Source organism: Eschrichtius robustus, chromosome 1 (assembly GCF_028021215.1).
Source record: "Eschrichtius robustus isolate mEscRob2 chromosome 1, mEscRob2.pri, whole genome shotgun sequence".
NCBI lineage: Eukaryota > Metazoa > Chordata > Mammalia > Artiodactyla > Eschrichtiidae > Eschrichtius > Eschrichtius robustus.
Genome location: NC_090824.1, coordinates 25,873,869 through 25,889,765, shown reverse-complemented (window position 1 = coordinate 25,889,765; position 15,897 = coordinate 25,873,869). Strand labels below are relative to the sequence as shown.

The window sequence follows — 15,897 nt, the reverse complement described above, 5'->3', positions numbered from 1 at the left end:
AGCCCCTTTCTTTGGGACATTCACTGGGGGTGCTAAGGAGGCCTGGTCTTCCTGCTTGTCCGCGGCCTTCTGCCTGCCTCCTCTGTCTCCCACCATCTCACCCTCCTACCCTCTCCTGCTCAGACACACAGGATTTATTTTTGACCAGGGTTTATAAGCAGGATCTGGAAGAGCCAGTCTGCAGAAGTTCCAGCACTTGCCCGCTCCTTCCCCCACAGCGGGAAGGGGAGGAGCTTGGGGCAGGGAGACCAGCCCGCAGGTGTGGAGTGAAGGGCAGCAGGCCTGGGCACTAACGCAGCCCAGCCGTCCTTGGCCAGCTGGAGGACTGGACGAGGGCCCGTGCTGGCCCTGGCTGCTCTGGTCGGGAGGACAGGGTGAGCCTGTGGCAGGGGTGGAGTGGAACCTTCTGGGCTTTCCTGACATCACCTCTCCAGGAGGGGCTGATTGGCCCAGGGCTTCCCTCTCCCGTGGGGAAGGCTCTGGGCAGAGTGGCCCAATGCCCTGTATTGCAGGTCAGGCCTCTGTCCCGCTCTGGCACAGGGGAGGGGGCAGGCGAGGCCAGGTTACCGAACAGGCAGAGTAAGCATGTGCTTAGGGCACTGGCAGTAAAAGGGCATCAACAAAGTGTTTTGGTATGGTTTGTTTTTTTTAAGAGCTAATTCTTAGTATTTCAAAAATAGCAAGGAAGTAGTCGTCCTGGGAAAAATCAGAACTTTGTTGGACTTTGTCACACCGATTTAAGGTTTAGGGTGGTTTTTATTTTGAATTTGTATGTGAGTGGGTGGGGGGAGGTGCATCTTAACCTCTCAGCTCTGAGGGAGGCTAAAGGTCTTAATCCAGCTCAGGGTAAATCAAGGATCAGAAAGGGGGTGGGGACAGGACAATGGGGTGTTGAGGAGGAGGGAACACGTGACCTCAGCCCACAGCTGAGGGCCCACAGCTATATCCCCTGGAGGGGGAGGCCTTCCGGAGAGAAGGGGCACTGCCCTATTACACAGGGAAAGCTGCTCTCCCTGGAGAGGATCTGGGAAAACTAAGGTGTGAGACAGTTCTGGAGCGAGGGGTAGGATTGCTCAGGACCCCAGATCAAGGCCCGACAGCCTGGAATTCCCACCTCTGGGCCAGGGCTCGGATTTGTCCTCCCTTTGCTCACTCTGGAAATGAAGTGGCCAAAGATGGTGGCCCCTTTGGAGGGGGAGCTGGCAGCCCATTTCCTGGAAGACAGTTCCAAGGATGGCACTCAGCCCTCTGCATCCCCTACAGGGTAGTGCAGGGACATTGTGCCTTTTCTCCCATCGTCTCCTAGAGTAGGAGCATGTTATTCCCAACCCAACTGCCTTCTGGGCCCAAGCAGTCACCCACCAGCAAACATCTGCTAAGCACCTACTACGTACCAGGCACTCTGCCCATTACCTCATTTAACCCTCCTGTCATGTGGTCACTCTATCCGCAGTCTGCAGACGGGGAAACAGGCTCAGAGATGTCCAGAGCCTGCTGAAGAGCACACAGCTGGCTAGTAGCAGGGTGAGGACACAAACCCAGTGGTCTGACTCTGCCGAGCATGCTGCACTTAATACCACAGGTCTCACCCCAGCTCCAGGCCTCCGGAGGGACAGAGCCCCATGCAGCCTCCCTCATCCCTCTCTGGGCCCATCACAACCAGGGCCAGGTGCCAATGTGGGCCCTGCCACGTTCATTATGGGCTAGGAGACAGACAAGCACCTCAGGCCCTAGAACCGGGACAGGCTACATAACTTGCAGGGCTCAAGCCAAACTGAAAATGTAGGGCTCCTTGTTGAGAATTATGAAGAATTTCAAGATGGCAAAAGCAAAGCATTAAACTATCCCTTTCGAACATGGTGCTCAGTGTTACTGCACAGGTCCACGCCCATAAGCCCGTCCGGCCCAGAACCCACACGATCCGCCAAACAAACTTCTTCCTTTACCGGGAAATCCCATCTCCAAGTCAGGTGGGTTGGATTTCACAGTCCCCAAGAGGACAGACCTTGGGAAGTAAATTGCCCACCAGGGGCTTCCCTGGTGGCGCAGTGGTTAAGAGTCCACCTGCCAATGCAGGGTTCAAGCGTTCAAGCCCTGGTCCGGGAAAATCCCACATGCCACAGAGCAACTAAGCCTGTGCGCCGCAGCTACTGAGCCTGCGCTCTACAGCCCACAAGCCACAACTACTGAGCCCGTGTGCCACAACTAATGAAGCCCATGAGCCTAGAGCCAGCGCTCCACAACAGGAGAAGCCACTGCAATGAGAAGCCCACGCACCGCAAGGAAGAGTAGCCCCTGCTCGCTGCAACTAGAGAAAGTCCGCGCGCAGCAACGAAGAACCAATGCAGCCAAAATAATAAATAAATAAATAAACACACAAATAAATAAATAAATAACAAAATTTCCCACCAGCCTGGATGCCCTGCCACCAGTCCTCAGGTGCTCAGGATCCTACACTCTCATCTTCCAAGTCACATGTGCATGTAACTTGGGATCTGCCAAACTCAGCCCATAGCGTGCTGCCTTAGGTGGGGTGCAGCATGTGGGCCCGTGGATATCTAACAGTGCAGGTTACGAGCAAACTGTCCACTATCCTTTTCTGACTAATTCATCCTAGCACCTCCTCCTTCACTCCGTCCTTAATCCTTGCTGGAGACGCCCTCTTTCCTCACCTGCCCAACAGCTAGTAACCATCTAGGTACTCTGCTGAGGCTCCAGGGATAATATTAATAATTTCATTCCAGAACAGTACCTGGCCCCTGCTCCATCAATGTCTGTAGAAGTGGCGGAGGTAGCTTCTGTATAACAAGTGTCACCCAGGGGCCTGGCATTGCTATGGGCACGCCCACTCACACACATGATCTCATTTCATCCTCCCCACAGCCCGGCAGGTGGGCATCACTGCCCCTTTGGCCTGGGAAGAGACGAAGGCTCTGAGAGGAACATGCGGAAGGTCCCATGGCGATGGAGTGGAGTGAAGAGACTGGGATCTGGTCCCAAGGGCTGCTTCAACTCCAGCACAAGCTGCTCTTACACCTGCACAAGCTGCTCTTACACCTGCCTGCAAGGTGCCCTGTCTGACCCAGGAGAGGGCCCATAAACAGATAAACACTGTACAAAAGGGCCAAGGACTCCACAAATCCCTCCATCAGCCTGTGCTCGCTTCCTCCCTCCGCTCCCGGCGTAAGAAGCACCCAAATCTGTCCCAGGCAAGTCCCTCCACCTGTGCTTTCTGTTCACCAAGCCCTGCTCCAAGTGTTTTATGGGCATTTACACATTTGATCCACCCAGTAGCACTAAGAAATGGGTACAATTCTCATGCCCTTTTTTTGGCGGGGAAACTAAGGGGCAGGAGGACAAAGCAAATGAGTGGAGGCGCTGGGATTCAAACCCAGGAGGTCTGGTCTTAGGTCTGGTCTTGACGACTGCACACCCCTGGAGGCACCCTGCCTGGACTCAAGTCCTGGCACACGGGCAGTACCCCATGTTAGCTGTGCAACGTTGGGCAAGCTACTTACCGTTTCTGTGTCAGGGCCGTTCATCTGTAAAATGAGGATAATAAGAGCACCTGCTGCGTAGGCTGTTGTGTGGACCAGGTGGGCTAGCAAATGCAAAGCGCTGAGAACGGTGCCCCACACACAGTAAGCACTTAAATGGCAGCTATTATTAATCCGGCTTTCCAGTACCCTATACTGCCTCTCCTGCTGTCTCCTCCCCTCTTGGAGCCTGTCATTCATTCACACCGATCCCCCTCCTGGTATATTCAACCTCTCCTTCTAGTTCTTTCCCTATAAACATGCTTATGTCTCCATCAACTTGGATCAGAGAGACTCCCGCCCCCCCGCCCCCTGGCTGCCAGGTTCACTCCTTCCCTTCAGAGCCAAGACCCTGGGACAAACTGGGCCTTTTGCTGTCCCCTTAGTACACTGCGTCCTAGCCTCTGTCCCCTCCACTCTCTACATACCTCTCTGGCCAGGGTCTCCAGGCACCTCCCTGCTGCTAAATTCAACGGACACCTTTTGGGCCTTATCTTCCTCCATCTCAGCCCAGCGCCTGACGCTACTGACGACCCCATCCGGCGGCATCTGCTTTGGCAGGCAGGATGCCACTTCCTGTGATTGTCCTCCCTTCTCTCCTGCTGCCCTTCTTCTCCCGGGCTCCTCCTCTCCAGCCCTGGAAGGTGAGTGCTCCCAGCATTCCATCCTCTTCTCATTTTCTGCCCACTTTCCCTCAGGGACCTCACCTAAACTCACACCTCTGACTACCACCCACAAGGCAGACAGCACCTCTCAGTTCCTGCCCAGACCTGTCTGCACAGCCCGGGCCTGCAGGTCCACCCTGAGCTGGCCCATGGCACCTCAGGCCAGCGTCCCAAACTGACCAGACCTCTTCCCCTACACCTGCACCCCGTGCTGCATTCCCTGGGCACCTGAGCTGAGGATGAGCCTGCCTCCTTCCTTCCTCTGCCTCGCCCTCAGGCACCTGCCATCCCTTCTCCTTACAGCTCTCCGATTCCGCCCCCACCCCCACCTCCCCGCCAGCCGTCACAGTCCCTCCTGAATTGGCTTCATCACCTCTTGCCTGGATCACGGCAGTCGCCTCCTAGCTGGTTTCCCACGCTTGCTTCTCCTTCCGGATAATCTAGTCCTCACACTGCTGCCACAAAGACATTTCCAAATGGCGCATCAGACGGTGTCCCTCTGCTCACACGTCCTTCAGTGGCCCTGCGTGATTAATTCCAAGTCCCTCAGCTTAGCTCACGAGGTCTTGCTTGCTGGTCCTGCCTCACCTCTCCCCACATTCCAGACCAGCCAAGCTGACTCTTCGTCCTTCTCCGGCAGAAACTTACTCTCCTGCCCCCTAGCCCCTTTCTCCCCTCTCTCTCCTTCCTTCACAGGCCCCACTTTCTGGAAGGGGTCTTCTCCAGAGATCCAGATCTGTGCTCCTGGGACCCCGTGGTCACAGCACTTAGCCATCCCCTCCCCCTCCCAGCACTGAGAGTGTGCATGTGTGTGTGTTGGGGGGCAGGTGTCAGTGATGGGCGGGGCCTGAGCCAAGCACGATCAAGGGTAACAACAGTAGCCAACATGCACTGGGAGCCGACCAGACTGGGTTGTGCCGACACTGACGTGCACTATCTGTTTTAATTCTTCCAACAACCTGGTGAGGGGTGTTCCCGTCGACAGGGAGGACGCTGAGGCCCTGAGAGACCAAGCAACTTGCCCAAAGTTAACAGCAGAGCCAGGAGTGGAACCCAAATGTCAACGGATCAACATTTGTGGGGTGAACCCAAGTCTTCAGTGAAGCGTGGACCTTTGATAAGTGTTGAAGGAGAAGCAGGGGGCGAGAGGAGGACGAAGGCGAGGAGAGCAAGACTGTAGAGCGGAAGCCGCAGCCTGGCTGTGTGCCCTCATGTGGCCCGGGCTCCGGGCTCCTCTGGCAACCTCTGCTGTCCCGAGGGAACAGGAACCCTGCTGCAGGCGCTTCGCCTCCGTGGGGAGGAGAGAGAGCCCTGGGAAGAAGCCACTGGCAGGTGGGACAGGAGATGAAGGGATAAGGAGGCCGCAGGTTCTGACTCAGCTGGTTCCCAGGGAAAAGGGCTTGACCTGGCCCATGCGGGATTAAAAAAAGGAGGCACAGGCTCTCAGAGGCCCTCCCAACCCTGGCCCCTGCCCCCGCCACCTGCTGACCCCTTCTACCCCTTGGGGAAGGGTGGGCTGAGGACGGTAGGAGTGGGTTAAGGCATCCTACCTCCCCCTGCCCCAGTTGTGGTACTCAGTCACCGAGGAAACATGGAGGGCCTTCTGGGGCAGGAAGCAGCGTGGAGCCTGAGAGGCCATCTCTGGGCAGATGGCTTGGTCAGTATTTTAACCCCAGGTGAGATGGAGGACCTCACAGCAGCTCCTCCTCTGGGTCCCCCGTGCTCCCTGGGAAGCTCCCAGCCACCGTTCTCTCCCCTTCCCCTAAAATGATCCTCATTCCAGAAGGCTCCCTCTCCAAGTCCCTGGGTCCCCTTGCCCCATCGGAGTGGGCCTGTTGGCAACTTCCCGAGTCAAGAATCAGTTGCCTACAGCTCCAGGCAAACGGGGGTGGGGGTGGGGATTTGTAGGAGGTGGTCACGTGACTGTCTGGGCCGAGACCCAGGGGCTCAGAGTTAATTCCTCCGTGTTCACATGGCCCAGCATTCCAGAGCTGCCTGTCCCCGGGTGCTGGCCGCCAGCGTTGCCCCCGGCACCCTCAGCGACCCAAACCTGTTCTCAGAGGCAGCTGGACCTCCTGGAGCTGTGGTTTCTGAACCACTGCCCATGGCTCCGGATTTCACATGCTGGCTCCTCCTTGCAACAAAAACCCAGGCCTCCCTGGAAGGGTTTGCACTGGTGGAAAGTGAAGTGTTGGGGTGTGGGCCTGGGGAGCATGTGAACAACCTTCCCCTGTGAGAGAGGGAGTGAGGCCAAGCGGGGCGGTGGGGGAGTTACTCACTGCTCTGTGACTTGGTTGCCTTGTCTGTAAAATGGGAGTAACGATAGTACCTACTACGGGTATTTTCCTGTCAAAGGAGAATAATGGCAACGAGCAGCCTCCAAACCTTGCCATAATAGAGGAAAAATAGTATATGACCATGCCTAGCCCAGAGGGTCCAGAGGTTGCATTCAATAACATTTCTCCCTCGCTCTTTTCTTTTAGCCACAGTTTCCCAATCTGTCACCTAAGAGACCTGAGGAAGCAGTTCTGCCAGCTTCACCAAGCTGCTGTGGGGTATGGGAAAGGGAGAAGAATGTGGCAGTAGGGGGAAGCGCTGGACGCTGCAGGGAATACCTGGTGTCCATGGCCACTGCCCCACCCCTCCCCCTCCCCCTCCCCATCCCTTCCAGAGAACACCCCCAAGCCACAATGGGGCTGGCTTAGGAAGCCCAACGCTAGCACCACAGCGATGTAGGTAGGTATAAGTGCACCGGCATGGGCCAAGGGCACACACACACACCTTGTCCAGGAGCCAGAGAAAAATAATAGTTAATCCCTGGCTGTGGAGGTAGAGGACACCCCAGACCCAGACTGGGGCTCTGACCAAGTCTAGTTCCTTGCCCTGGACCTTCCTTCCTGTCTGGCTTATTCTAAGGTCTACCCCCAGGAGATATATATTATAAATCTAAGCTTCTTTGTGCATCTAATACTGCTGAAAATATACACAAAATAACTGCCAACAGTGCTTCCCTCAGCGGAGGGGAACTGAAGACCTGGAAGGGAAGGAGACTGACTGACTTTTCACTGACTATCTTTTCATGCTGTTTGATTTTCTTTTTTGCCATGTATATGTAATACCTTTTTAAAAATTAAGATACTCTACCCCTGGGATGGAGAAATGGTAAAAGGCTTTGCTTGCTATGCTAAGGAATTTGGACTTTATCCTGTAGGCAACAGAGAGCCAAGGGAGGTTTCTAAGCAAGGAGATGACATGTTCAGATGTGTAAAGGAATTGCCTGCTACAGAGCCCTGGCCTGGAGTGGGTGGAGACTGGAGCCCACGGGAGACCAGTTGGGAGGTTGGGACACTTCTCTTGAGTCTAGCCTGAAGCGCGGACCCACGAGGAGGTAAGCTTTCGTGGATCATTCTTTACTTAAGTTTAGGGGTAGGAGGCAGCTTGAGGGAGACTTCAGAAGAACAGTCTTGCTCCAGAATCCCTGATTGGAAATATGGCTTGGACAGCACCATAGTGTATTCCAAGCACACCAAGCCTAGAAAATGCCCTCTCCCAGGGGCTTCCCAACAGCGCCCCCCTGGGGACAGCCTCACTCACTGGCACTGGCCAGGCTCCCATGGAGACTCTGGGAGATGCAGAGGGCTGAGGGACAGGCTCAAGCTCTGAGCCTGGGTTTCCTGGGCCCTGTGGGTCAAAAATTAGAGGCCCCCTGCGCAGAGCAATATAGGAGTCCTGGCTCTAGGCTGCCCTGGGCTTGAATGGAATACCAACGATGGCTTTGGGCATTTAACCTCTCTGAGCTCAGTTGGCACATCTGTAAGACGAGGGTCATCACAACTTCCTCGTAGGCTGGCCTGAAGTGTGCATCTACCTGGCACCTCACACAGCACCTGGCATGCCACTTGTCTCCTAAGATGGCCAGGCAGATGTGGGTGACAGGGAGAGAAGAGAGAAGCCCCAAGTTCAACGGAAGGTGGCAGGAGTCCTGGTCTCCCTACCTCTGACCTCTATGTCCAAATGGTTACTTATCTGACAGTCTTTAAACCTTCAGAAGTTTCCAATCAGCAAAGGGGGAGGTGGTGTGAGGGCCCACAGCTCAAAGGTTAAAAAAGGACTCCACTAATTAAGGCCCACCTGATATTTACAATCAGAAACCTAGACACTGCTCTCCACATCCCCTTCCCCCAAAGGTATGGCTGCAAAAGAGACCAAGGGACAAATGCTTGTTCGCTGTCCTCCAAGAGCTACTGAAAACACTGAGCCCCACCCCACCAGGTACTCACTCTCCTTTTGCCCACTTCGTCAGCACCTGCTCTCATATAAAACTCTAGGTAAGTTAAATGTCCTTAATTTTTTTAAATGTGCATTAGAGTTGTTCCTAACAGGAATCTAGCCTGGGCTCTGCCACTGTGTGACTTTAGGCAAGTTCCTTCATCTCTCTGTGCCGTGGGGCCCTCATTTTTACTAGGTGTATGAACTAGACCTAGGTTCTAACCTCAAGTTCCATGGATGGAGTTTAGATGTGCATGAACCCCTTTAAAACTTGGGTAACGCTGGTTGCATCCCAGAAGGGAACTAGGTGGCCGAGGGGCCACTTGTAGAAAGGAAACCTTACGGTTGTACTGTATTCCCCTTTGCATCTTTTGAACTTTGAACCAAAGGAATATATTACCTATTCAAATATAAGTACATAAAATTAAAAAGGAAAGAAAATGTATGCAAGTCCATGTGTGTGGGGGGCACCTGTACTTTCTGAGGAAGGATCCATCATTTTCACCAAATTTTTCTAAGGTCAGAGGACCCCAGAAAGGTTTAAAAAGCATTTCACCCGATGCCCTTAAGGGTCATTCCCTGTCCCAATTTCCTGGATTTGACAAAGTATAAGAGAAAACAAAAGTGAATTTCAGTCCTCATTACATCAATAGCCTGGGCTGGATGAATGTGAAAATGAACCCTCAAAGCACATTTAAAAACATAGGTGTTGGGGCTTCCCTGGTGGCGCAGTGGTTAAGAATCCGCCTGCCAATTCAGGGGACACGGTTTCGAGCCCTGGCCCAGGAAGATCCCACATGCCGCGGAGCCACTAAGCCTGTGCGCCACAACTACTGAGCCTGCGCTGTAGAGCCCGCAAGCCACAAGTACTGAGCCCATGTGCCACAACTACTGAAGCCTGCGCGCCTAGAGCCCGTGCTCCACAACAAGAGAAGCCACGACAATGAGAAGCCCGCACACAGCAACGAAGATCCAACACAGCCAAAAATAAATAAATAAATTTATTAAAAACAAACAAACAAACAAAAACATAGGTGTTCACGCCCACGTGAGCAGAGCGGGTTCAGATGTGAATGCCGGACTTGACATGGTGAGTTGTCCTCACTGGTGGATCTCCCATCTTGCAACCGTCAGAGATCAAGGTCAAAAAATGACGCCCATCATCAGCCTCTTCTCTCAAAGCTGTTGAATTAAGTCCTCTTTGCCCCACCCCTGTGCCCCCTCAAAGAAACATCCGGCTTAGGTTAGCTGCACAAAAAATGCCTATAAATAAAAGCAATATGGATTTTTAAATGTTGGCCACTTTGGCTCGTAGTGGGAAGAGAATGAGAAGGAGGAAACAGAGGAGGTGGGGAGATCCAGGGTGAACTGGAGATGAAGGAAGACTAGCTCATCAGAGACCTCCATCTGAATCTCTGAAACCCACAAGAATCCTCGTGTACTGGAGAGGAAATTGCTTCCTGGGTGTGCAATGTGGAAAGTGTCAGGGTAGGGGAAATCTAGCTGAGGGATCAAAGCAAGACTGGTTAAGGCAACCAAACTAGCAGCTGAATGGGTCAGAGCAAAGAGAAAGGTCACACAGTTCCAAAAAAAAAGAAGGGGGAGCTGCCATTTAACAAACGGCTCCTGGCACTGGTAAACTTTAATTAACTGCACCATTATAATTCACTTCCACCCCAACCCGTGCTCTCCCTCTTACCCCCTCCCTCCTTCCTTTCCCCCAGGTCTCATCAAGGCAGGTTTCCTTAGTGAAACCTAACTGGCCGCCTGTGCTGGATGCTTCATTATTACAGCTCTGCCTCTCCTGCTAATAATGCACCCAGCAACAAGAGGGAGCAAACTACAGTTCTCAGCTCATGACAGGCCCCTTTCCTACCTATGTGCACTAAATCAAGGATCCCATAATCCTAAAAGTTCCTGAAAGTAATACAAGAGCAATGAAGAGGCAGTGGAAGGCCAGCAGGAGCGGATGTGCACGCAGAGGCAGGTAACAGGGCCAACTCCCACTTGGATCCACCGGACAGTACTCACAGGGTTCACACCTGGACCGGTCATCCACACGTCCAAGTTGACATGCGCAGCTCAACGCTGTGGCTGCACCCGCCGTGCCTTCATTCACTGGTGGTTAAATTACACCCGTGACACTCTATCTCTGTATTCTCAGGCTGCTGAGCTTTACCCATTTTATGGGTGTGTGCAGTGGGCGTGGGGGTTGGGAGCACCTCAGAGGATCTTCCAGGCGAAACATGCTTGGTTTTTATTAATGAGCTGATGAGAAAAGCCAACCCAGACCTTTAAGTGAAATGTGTGATTGGTAGCCAGGCGAGAATAGGTTTTAGAATTAACTCTTCCTACAGTCTGCTATGCATTATCACCCCCAAGTTAATTACCCCTGAGGATGAAAATAGGTTTCATGACTCATAAGCACCAATACAACACTTGGCAGCAGATGAAAATGCAAGGACACATTTGCAGGAAGCTGACACGCACATCTATTTATATGTGGGGAGATTCTTGATGAGGTGAGACAGGTACCTCCCGGGTACCACGATTAAGAGGCTGCAGCAGATCCATCAACTGCCGTTTATCCACACCTCCAAACACACACACACACACACACACAAAACACAGAGTCATGGTTTCCACTACTTCAATGATGGTGGTGGCAAAGCAGGAACAGAAACTAAAAGCGTGTTGTTAACAGCAAGTCTGAACACCAACCCAACCTCCACCTCGGTGTTCTGGGCTAACCAGTGATTTGTTTTTCCCCAAACTCACCTGTGCCCATACCCACCTCCCTAGGCTCCTGATCCGTCTTTGATGGGAATGGGATGGGGGTTGCCAAGTCTCTTCCCTTATTCGCTATTCCTCTGGCCTTGTGCCGACGGTCCTGGCCCAGCTTGCCTCCACCAGGAATGGGGTGTGGCCAGGAATGGATTTCTGATAGGATCTGGGGTTGTGTTTTGCTTCCTCCCTCCCATTTCCTACTCCCCTTCCATTTGCCTCCCAGGAAAGTACAAGGTTCAAACCAGGTTTGTTTGCCTTCCCTCAGAGCTCTGGGAGGGCTCCAGAGCCCTAAAGGACATTCCAGTCCCACCCCCATCGCTCTGTACCTCACAAATGCCACCAAAAAGTCAACTAGATGAATAATCACATTTCTTCACCTGTGGGGACCGGTTCTATTTGGTGTCACAAGTAATCGTTCCCCAGGAACACGGTTTGGGACTCTCTCTTCCCCACTCTCCACAACGAGCTAAGTGTCCTGCCTTTAGAAATTATTATCAAAAAGGAAGGGAAAGAAAAAAACATGTCATGAATGAGGTGAAACTGCTCTTCCGATTGATGAACTGGAAGCTGCTGGGAACTCAGTCCTGAGAACATGGATTGGTTTCCCACTTCCCACACCCCTCCTGCCTCCACTGCCGGCTCCCAGCTCTGTGACATTTTTGCTTTAAATGTGCAATAACAGTGATTTTTGCCACATCTAGGAGGCAAAGCACCCCAGTTTTGTCCTGTTTCCTCCACCCCACTTGCATTAAGTCACAGCTGCACTGGGTATCAGCATATACTCAGGGCCACAGGGAAAGGCACCAAAAAGCACTCCTGACAATGCTATTTGCAGCTGGGGTGCGCATCAGGGGAAAACAGAGATGCTGAAGAGTAAACAGAAATCGCTTAGTCAGCAACTGTCCCGTCGGGAGAGGTGAGTGTAAATAGTCTGGTACTGAAGGGGAGGGGCAGTCAGCCAGCACAGGGCCTTCTACAGATGCCACCTCTGAGGTCTTTCAAAGGCACCAGCATTTGTGTTCTATGTCGGAAGTAGGGAGGGTGTCCCCCATGTTGGAGCTGTGTGGTCTTAGCCCTAGAAAAACACACTTGTTGACTCCGGGCAGAATTAATATCAATTGAATTTATTACAAGTTACTAAGCTCCAAGGCACATTACAGTGTTCTGTTAACTACAGAAATGTATAAAGGACAAACAGAGCAGATTCTCCATGTCTAGCATTTCGCTCTACTGTTCAAAAGCATCCGTGCATCAATAAAGCAAAAACAAAACAACACGTGAAGATCCAACACATTCAGGTCAGTAGAAACAAACCAAAACATTTTCCCTCACAAACTTGCAACAAAAAACACCCACCCCCCAACACCCCCCTTACCATTTTGCAAAGGAAACAGAAAAACAAAACAAAACAGAGCAAAATAAAGTGAAGACTTCAACACTTGGGGCTGTTCAGAAATGAAGCTCTCACCATTTTATAGCATCATTTTTTTTTAGGCAGCAACACTGGCCTTGGCAAAAAAAAAGTCATTTTCTTTTGTGTGTGTGTTTTTCTTCCTTTCAGTGAGTGCATAACATTTACAAAAATACACACCAGCAGCAGTCGTTGCTAAAGGCTATTAATTCTGTACCTAGGCAAACACTCTGCCACCAATAAATGCTAACGAATATGATGCAAATGACCGAACCAATATTATACTGCTTAACACAAACCAGCTTATCCTTCAAATGAAGAAGTTACATACCTTTGTTTCAAAATATAGAAACATACGACGAAAATAATGTCTATACATAAGACTAACTTTTTGCAGTTTGTTATATTCACAATTCTACATCTTGGGAGTGAGGGAAGAGAGGGTCGATGCGGGTGGGGGAGGGGCCCTCTGGACGGGAGAGGAGCTGGTCTGGGGCTAAGGAGGTGGCTGTCTTGTGGTTCAAGGGTCTCTCTCCTTTTTCACTTTAACATCCCCAGCTAAGATCGTCGCGATTTCGCCCTGCATGAAGGCCCACGGTACATTCGACCCAACCAAGGGGCATTTCTCTCCGCTGGGGCAGTACACCTCGCCGGTCGCCCCCTGGGCCTTGATACTCTCTCTAGAGCAAGGGAAGCAGAATTTGTGGCTGGGAACGGAGGGGCACTGAACGAAATGTGTGTCCTCCAAACGTTCGTGACAAATGGTACAGCAAAGGGGCCCGCTGTTGGCCATAGGGGAATCCGGAATGTTTTGGGGGTGCACTTGGTCCATGCCCGGGTGGGTGCTAGGCGGCGGGGGCGCCACCTGTAAATTCAGGTCCCCGTTCCGTGATGCCAAGCGGCGCTGCCCGGGTACGGAGGCCGGCGACACTGGGCTGCTGCTGTTGCGCCGTGCGGACGCAGTGGTGGAGTGCACAGAACTGCCGTCCTTGGGCGAGTGCGCCGTGCCCAGTGTGTCTGCCACCGACATGAGGGCGGCCATGGGCGACGGACCGTTCTGAGGGGCTGACTCAGGCGGGGTGGTCCGGTTGGAATGGGGTCCCAGGGGTGGGGGCGGCGGAGGCGGACCCCCTGCCGCATGCCCCGGCGCCGCAAAGCCCCCGGCCGACATGGTGAGCTTTAGTGCCTCGCTCTGGTTCGCCATCCACTGCTGCCTCTGCTGCTCCTCGCCCAGCTTCAGCGCGCCCTCGGCGGAGTCCGGGGGCTCGGGGGACGCCTTCCTCTTGCGCAGGCTGGCAGCTGCGCCCCGGCCCGAGGGGGCGGCGGGCGGCAGGGCCCCGGTCCCCGGGGGCGCGCTGGGGGCGCGGCTTAGACTCACCAGAGCCGTGGGCAGCATGGGGCAACTGGCGTCCAGGTAGGGCTGGGGCAGCATGTCGGCGCCGGGCACGCCCTCCTTGAAGAAGCGCACGGCCTCGGGCAGCAGGTCTCCAAGTAGACGCCAGTCCCCGGAGCCGTGTTTCTTCTCATACTCCAGATACTTGAAGCCGGAGGAGAGACCCCGACCGAAGTCCTTCATACAGTCCTGGTACATCTGCTTGGCCACACCAGATGCGCTGGAATACACGTTGCCCGAGCCCGTGGGGTATTCAATGAACAGCTTCAACTCGTAGTCCATGCCAGGTTTGGAAACGGCGTCGAAGGCGAAGACGCGGCCCAGCAGCGAGTGGTCCTTCTTAAAACGCACCTCGTAGGGCGTGCAGCCGGCCAGCGTGAGCAGCGTGTCGCGGACCATCTTGGGCTTGTTGGCCCACTCCTCTGCGCGGTTGCGCAGGCTCTCGCTCAGCTCGGCCAGGGCCTCGGCGTTACGCTGCTTCTCCTTCAGCTCGCGCTCCTGGTCAGTGCTCGACACGGAGCCGGGCCTTTTGCCACCAGCACCCCCGCCCACCTCGGCCACCGACGACGAGGTCGAAGATGACGCGGAGGACGACGCGGCCGATACACCTGGGCCGCCCCCGAGACAAGCTGGGCCCCCGGGAGCCCCGGGGGGCGCGGGCGTCGGGGGCCCACGGCTGCCCAGACCATGAGGCGGCGGTGGGGGCAGCACGGGGGCGCTGGCCGGGCCGTTAAGCAGCGTCTGCGGCAGTAGATTAGGGGGCACGGTAAGCTGGGGGCCTCCGCCACCCCCCGGGTTGGGCAGCCCTGTCACTAGTCCACCATGCGTCCCGCGCCGAGACGCCACCGACGCCGCCGCTGAAGATGAGTTGGGGCTCTGACGATTCAGCTCCGGGGGTCCCTCCTCCGGTGTGGGCTTGGGGAAGCCGTTGGGGCCCCCCAGGCCGTTGGGCAGCCGCGCGGAGTGGCTGCTGCTTCCCAGGCTCACCGGTGGTGGAGGATACTCGAAGCGGCTGCGCTGTTCCACCGCGGCGGCGGCGGCGGCGGCGGCAGCAGCGGCTGCGCTCAGGCCATAGCGCTCCAGGCCGGACGGGGCCGCCAGCACCGCAGGCTTGCTGGAACCATCGACGTGGTTGAGCTGTTGTTGCTGCTGTTGCTGCTGCTGTGCGGCGGCCGCTGCCGCCGCCGCCGCCGCCGCCGCCGCCTCCTTAGCCGACAGGGCCACCGTCTTGACCCCGACGGGCGGTGGCGGCCCGGGGGAGCGGCCGTCCTGGAAGCAGCCGTGCGCCCGCTTCAGCTGACGCGCGGTCTCGATCACAAACTCGATGCGATCCGCGCCCTCGTAGTTGACGCAACCGCGGCATACGGGTTCCGAGAAGTCCCAGATCATGGCCCAGGGCATGCGGGGCAGGTCGCACAGGTAGCAAGATTGTCTCCGGGACGAGGACACCTGCGCCGCCGACATGATGCCGGCCCTCGGGAAGGTAGGCCCCCGCCCCGGCTGTCTCCGCGGCGCTTTCTCCTCCCGGAGGGCTGGCCGGCTGGGGAGGGAGTACGGCTGCGGGGGAAGGAGGGGGGGCGAGAAAGTTCTGCCCCAGGGGCTGGAGGGAGCGCGAGTCTCCACCGCCCGCGCAGCGCCTCGCCGCGGGGGCTCCACCGCCCGGGCAGCGGACGAGTTCAGCCCGCTCCTCGCCCCCACCTCCTACTGCGGCTGTTTCGTCGGGAGGGGAGCACAGGCGCCTTCTTCCTGGTGTCGCAGACCCGGGCTGGAAGCTCCGGGCCCGGGGGGAGGGGGCGAGGGTGCCGGGTGCTGGCCGCCGTTGGTTCTTGGCCCCCT

The 15,897-nt window shown here is 55.1% G+C and overlaps 1 protein-coding gene across 1 annotated transcript; it reads right to left on the bottom strand.

Moving 5' to 3' along the window:
* Positions 1 to 12,365: 12,365 nt before the first annotated feature.
* IRF2BPL (interferon regulatory factor 2 binding protein like) lies at positions 12,366 to 15,652 on the bottom strand. Its single transcript, XM_068542065.1, has one exon. It carries the CDS (start codon positions 15,523 to 15,525, stop codon positions 13,189 to 13,191), a length of 2,337 nt encoding a protein of 778 aa, XP_068398166.1. The 5' UTR covers positions 15,526 to 15,652; the 3' UTR covers positions 12,366 to 13,188.
* Between the last annotated feature and the right edge of the window lie 245 nt (positions 15,653 to 15,897).

Coding starts and splice junctions, on each gene's coding strand:
- IRF2BPL (XM_068542065.1), bottom strand. CDS start 15,525: ATGTCGGCGGCGCAGGTGTCCTCGTCCCGGAGACAATCTTGCTACCTG.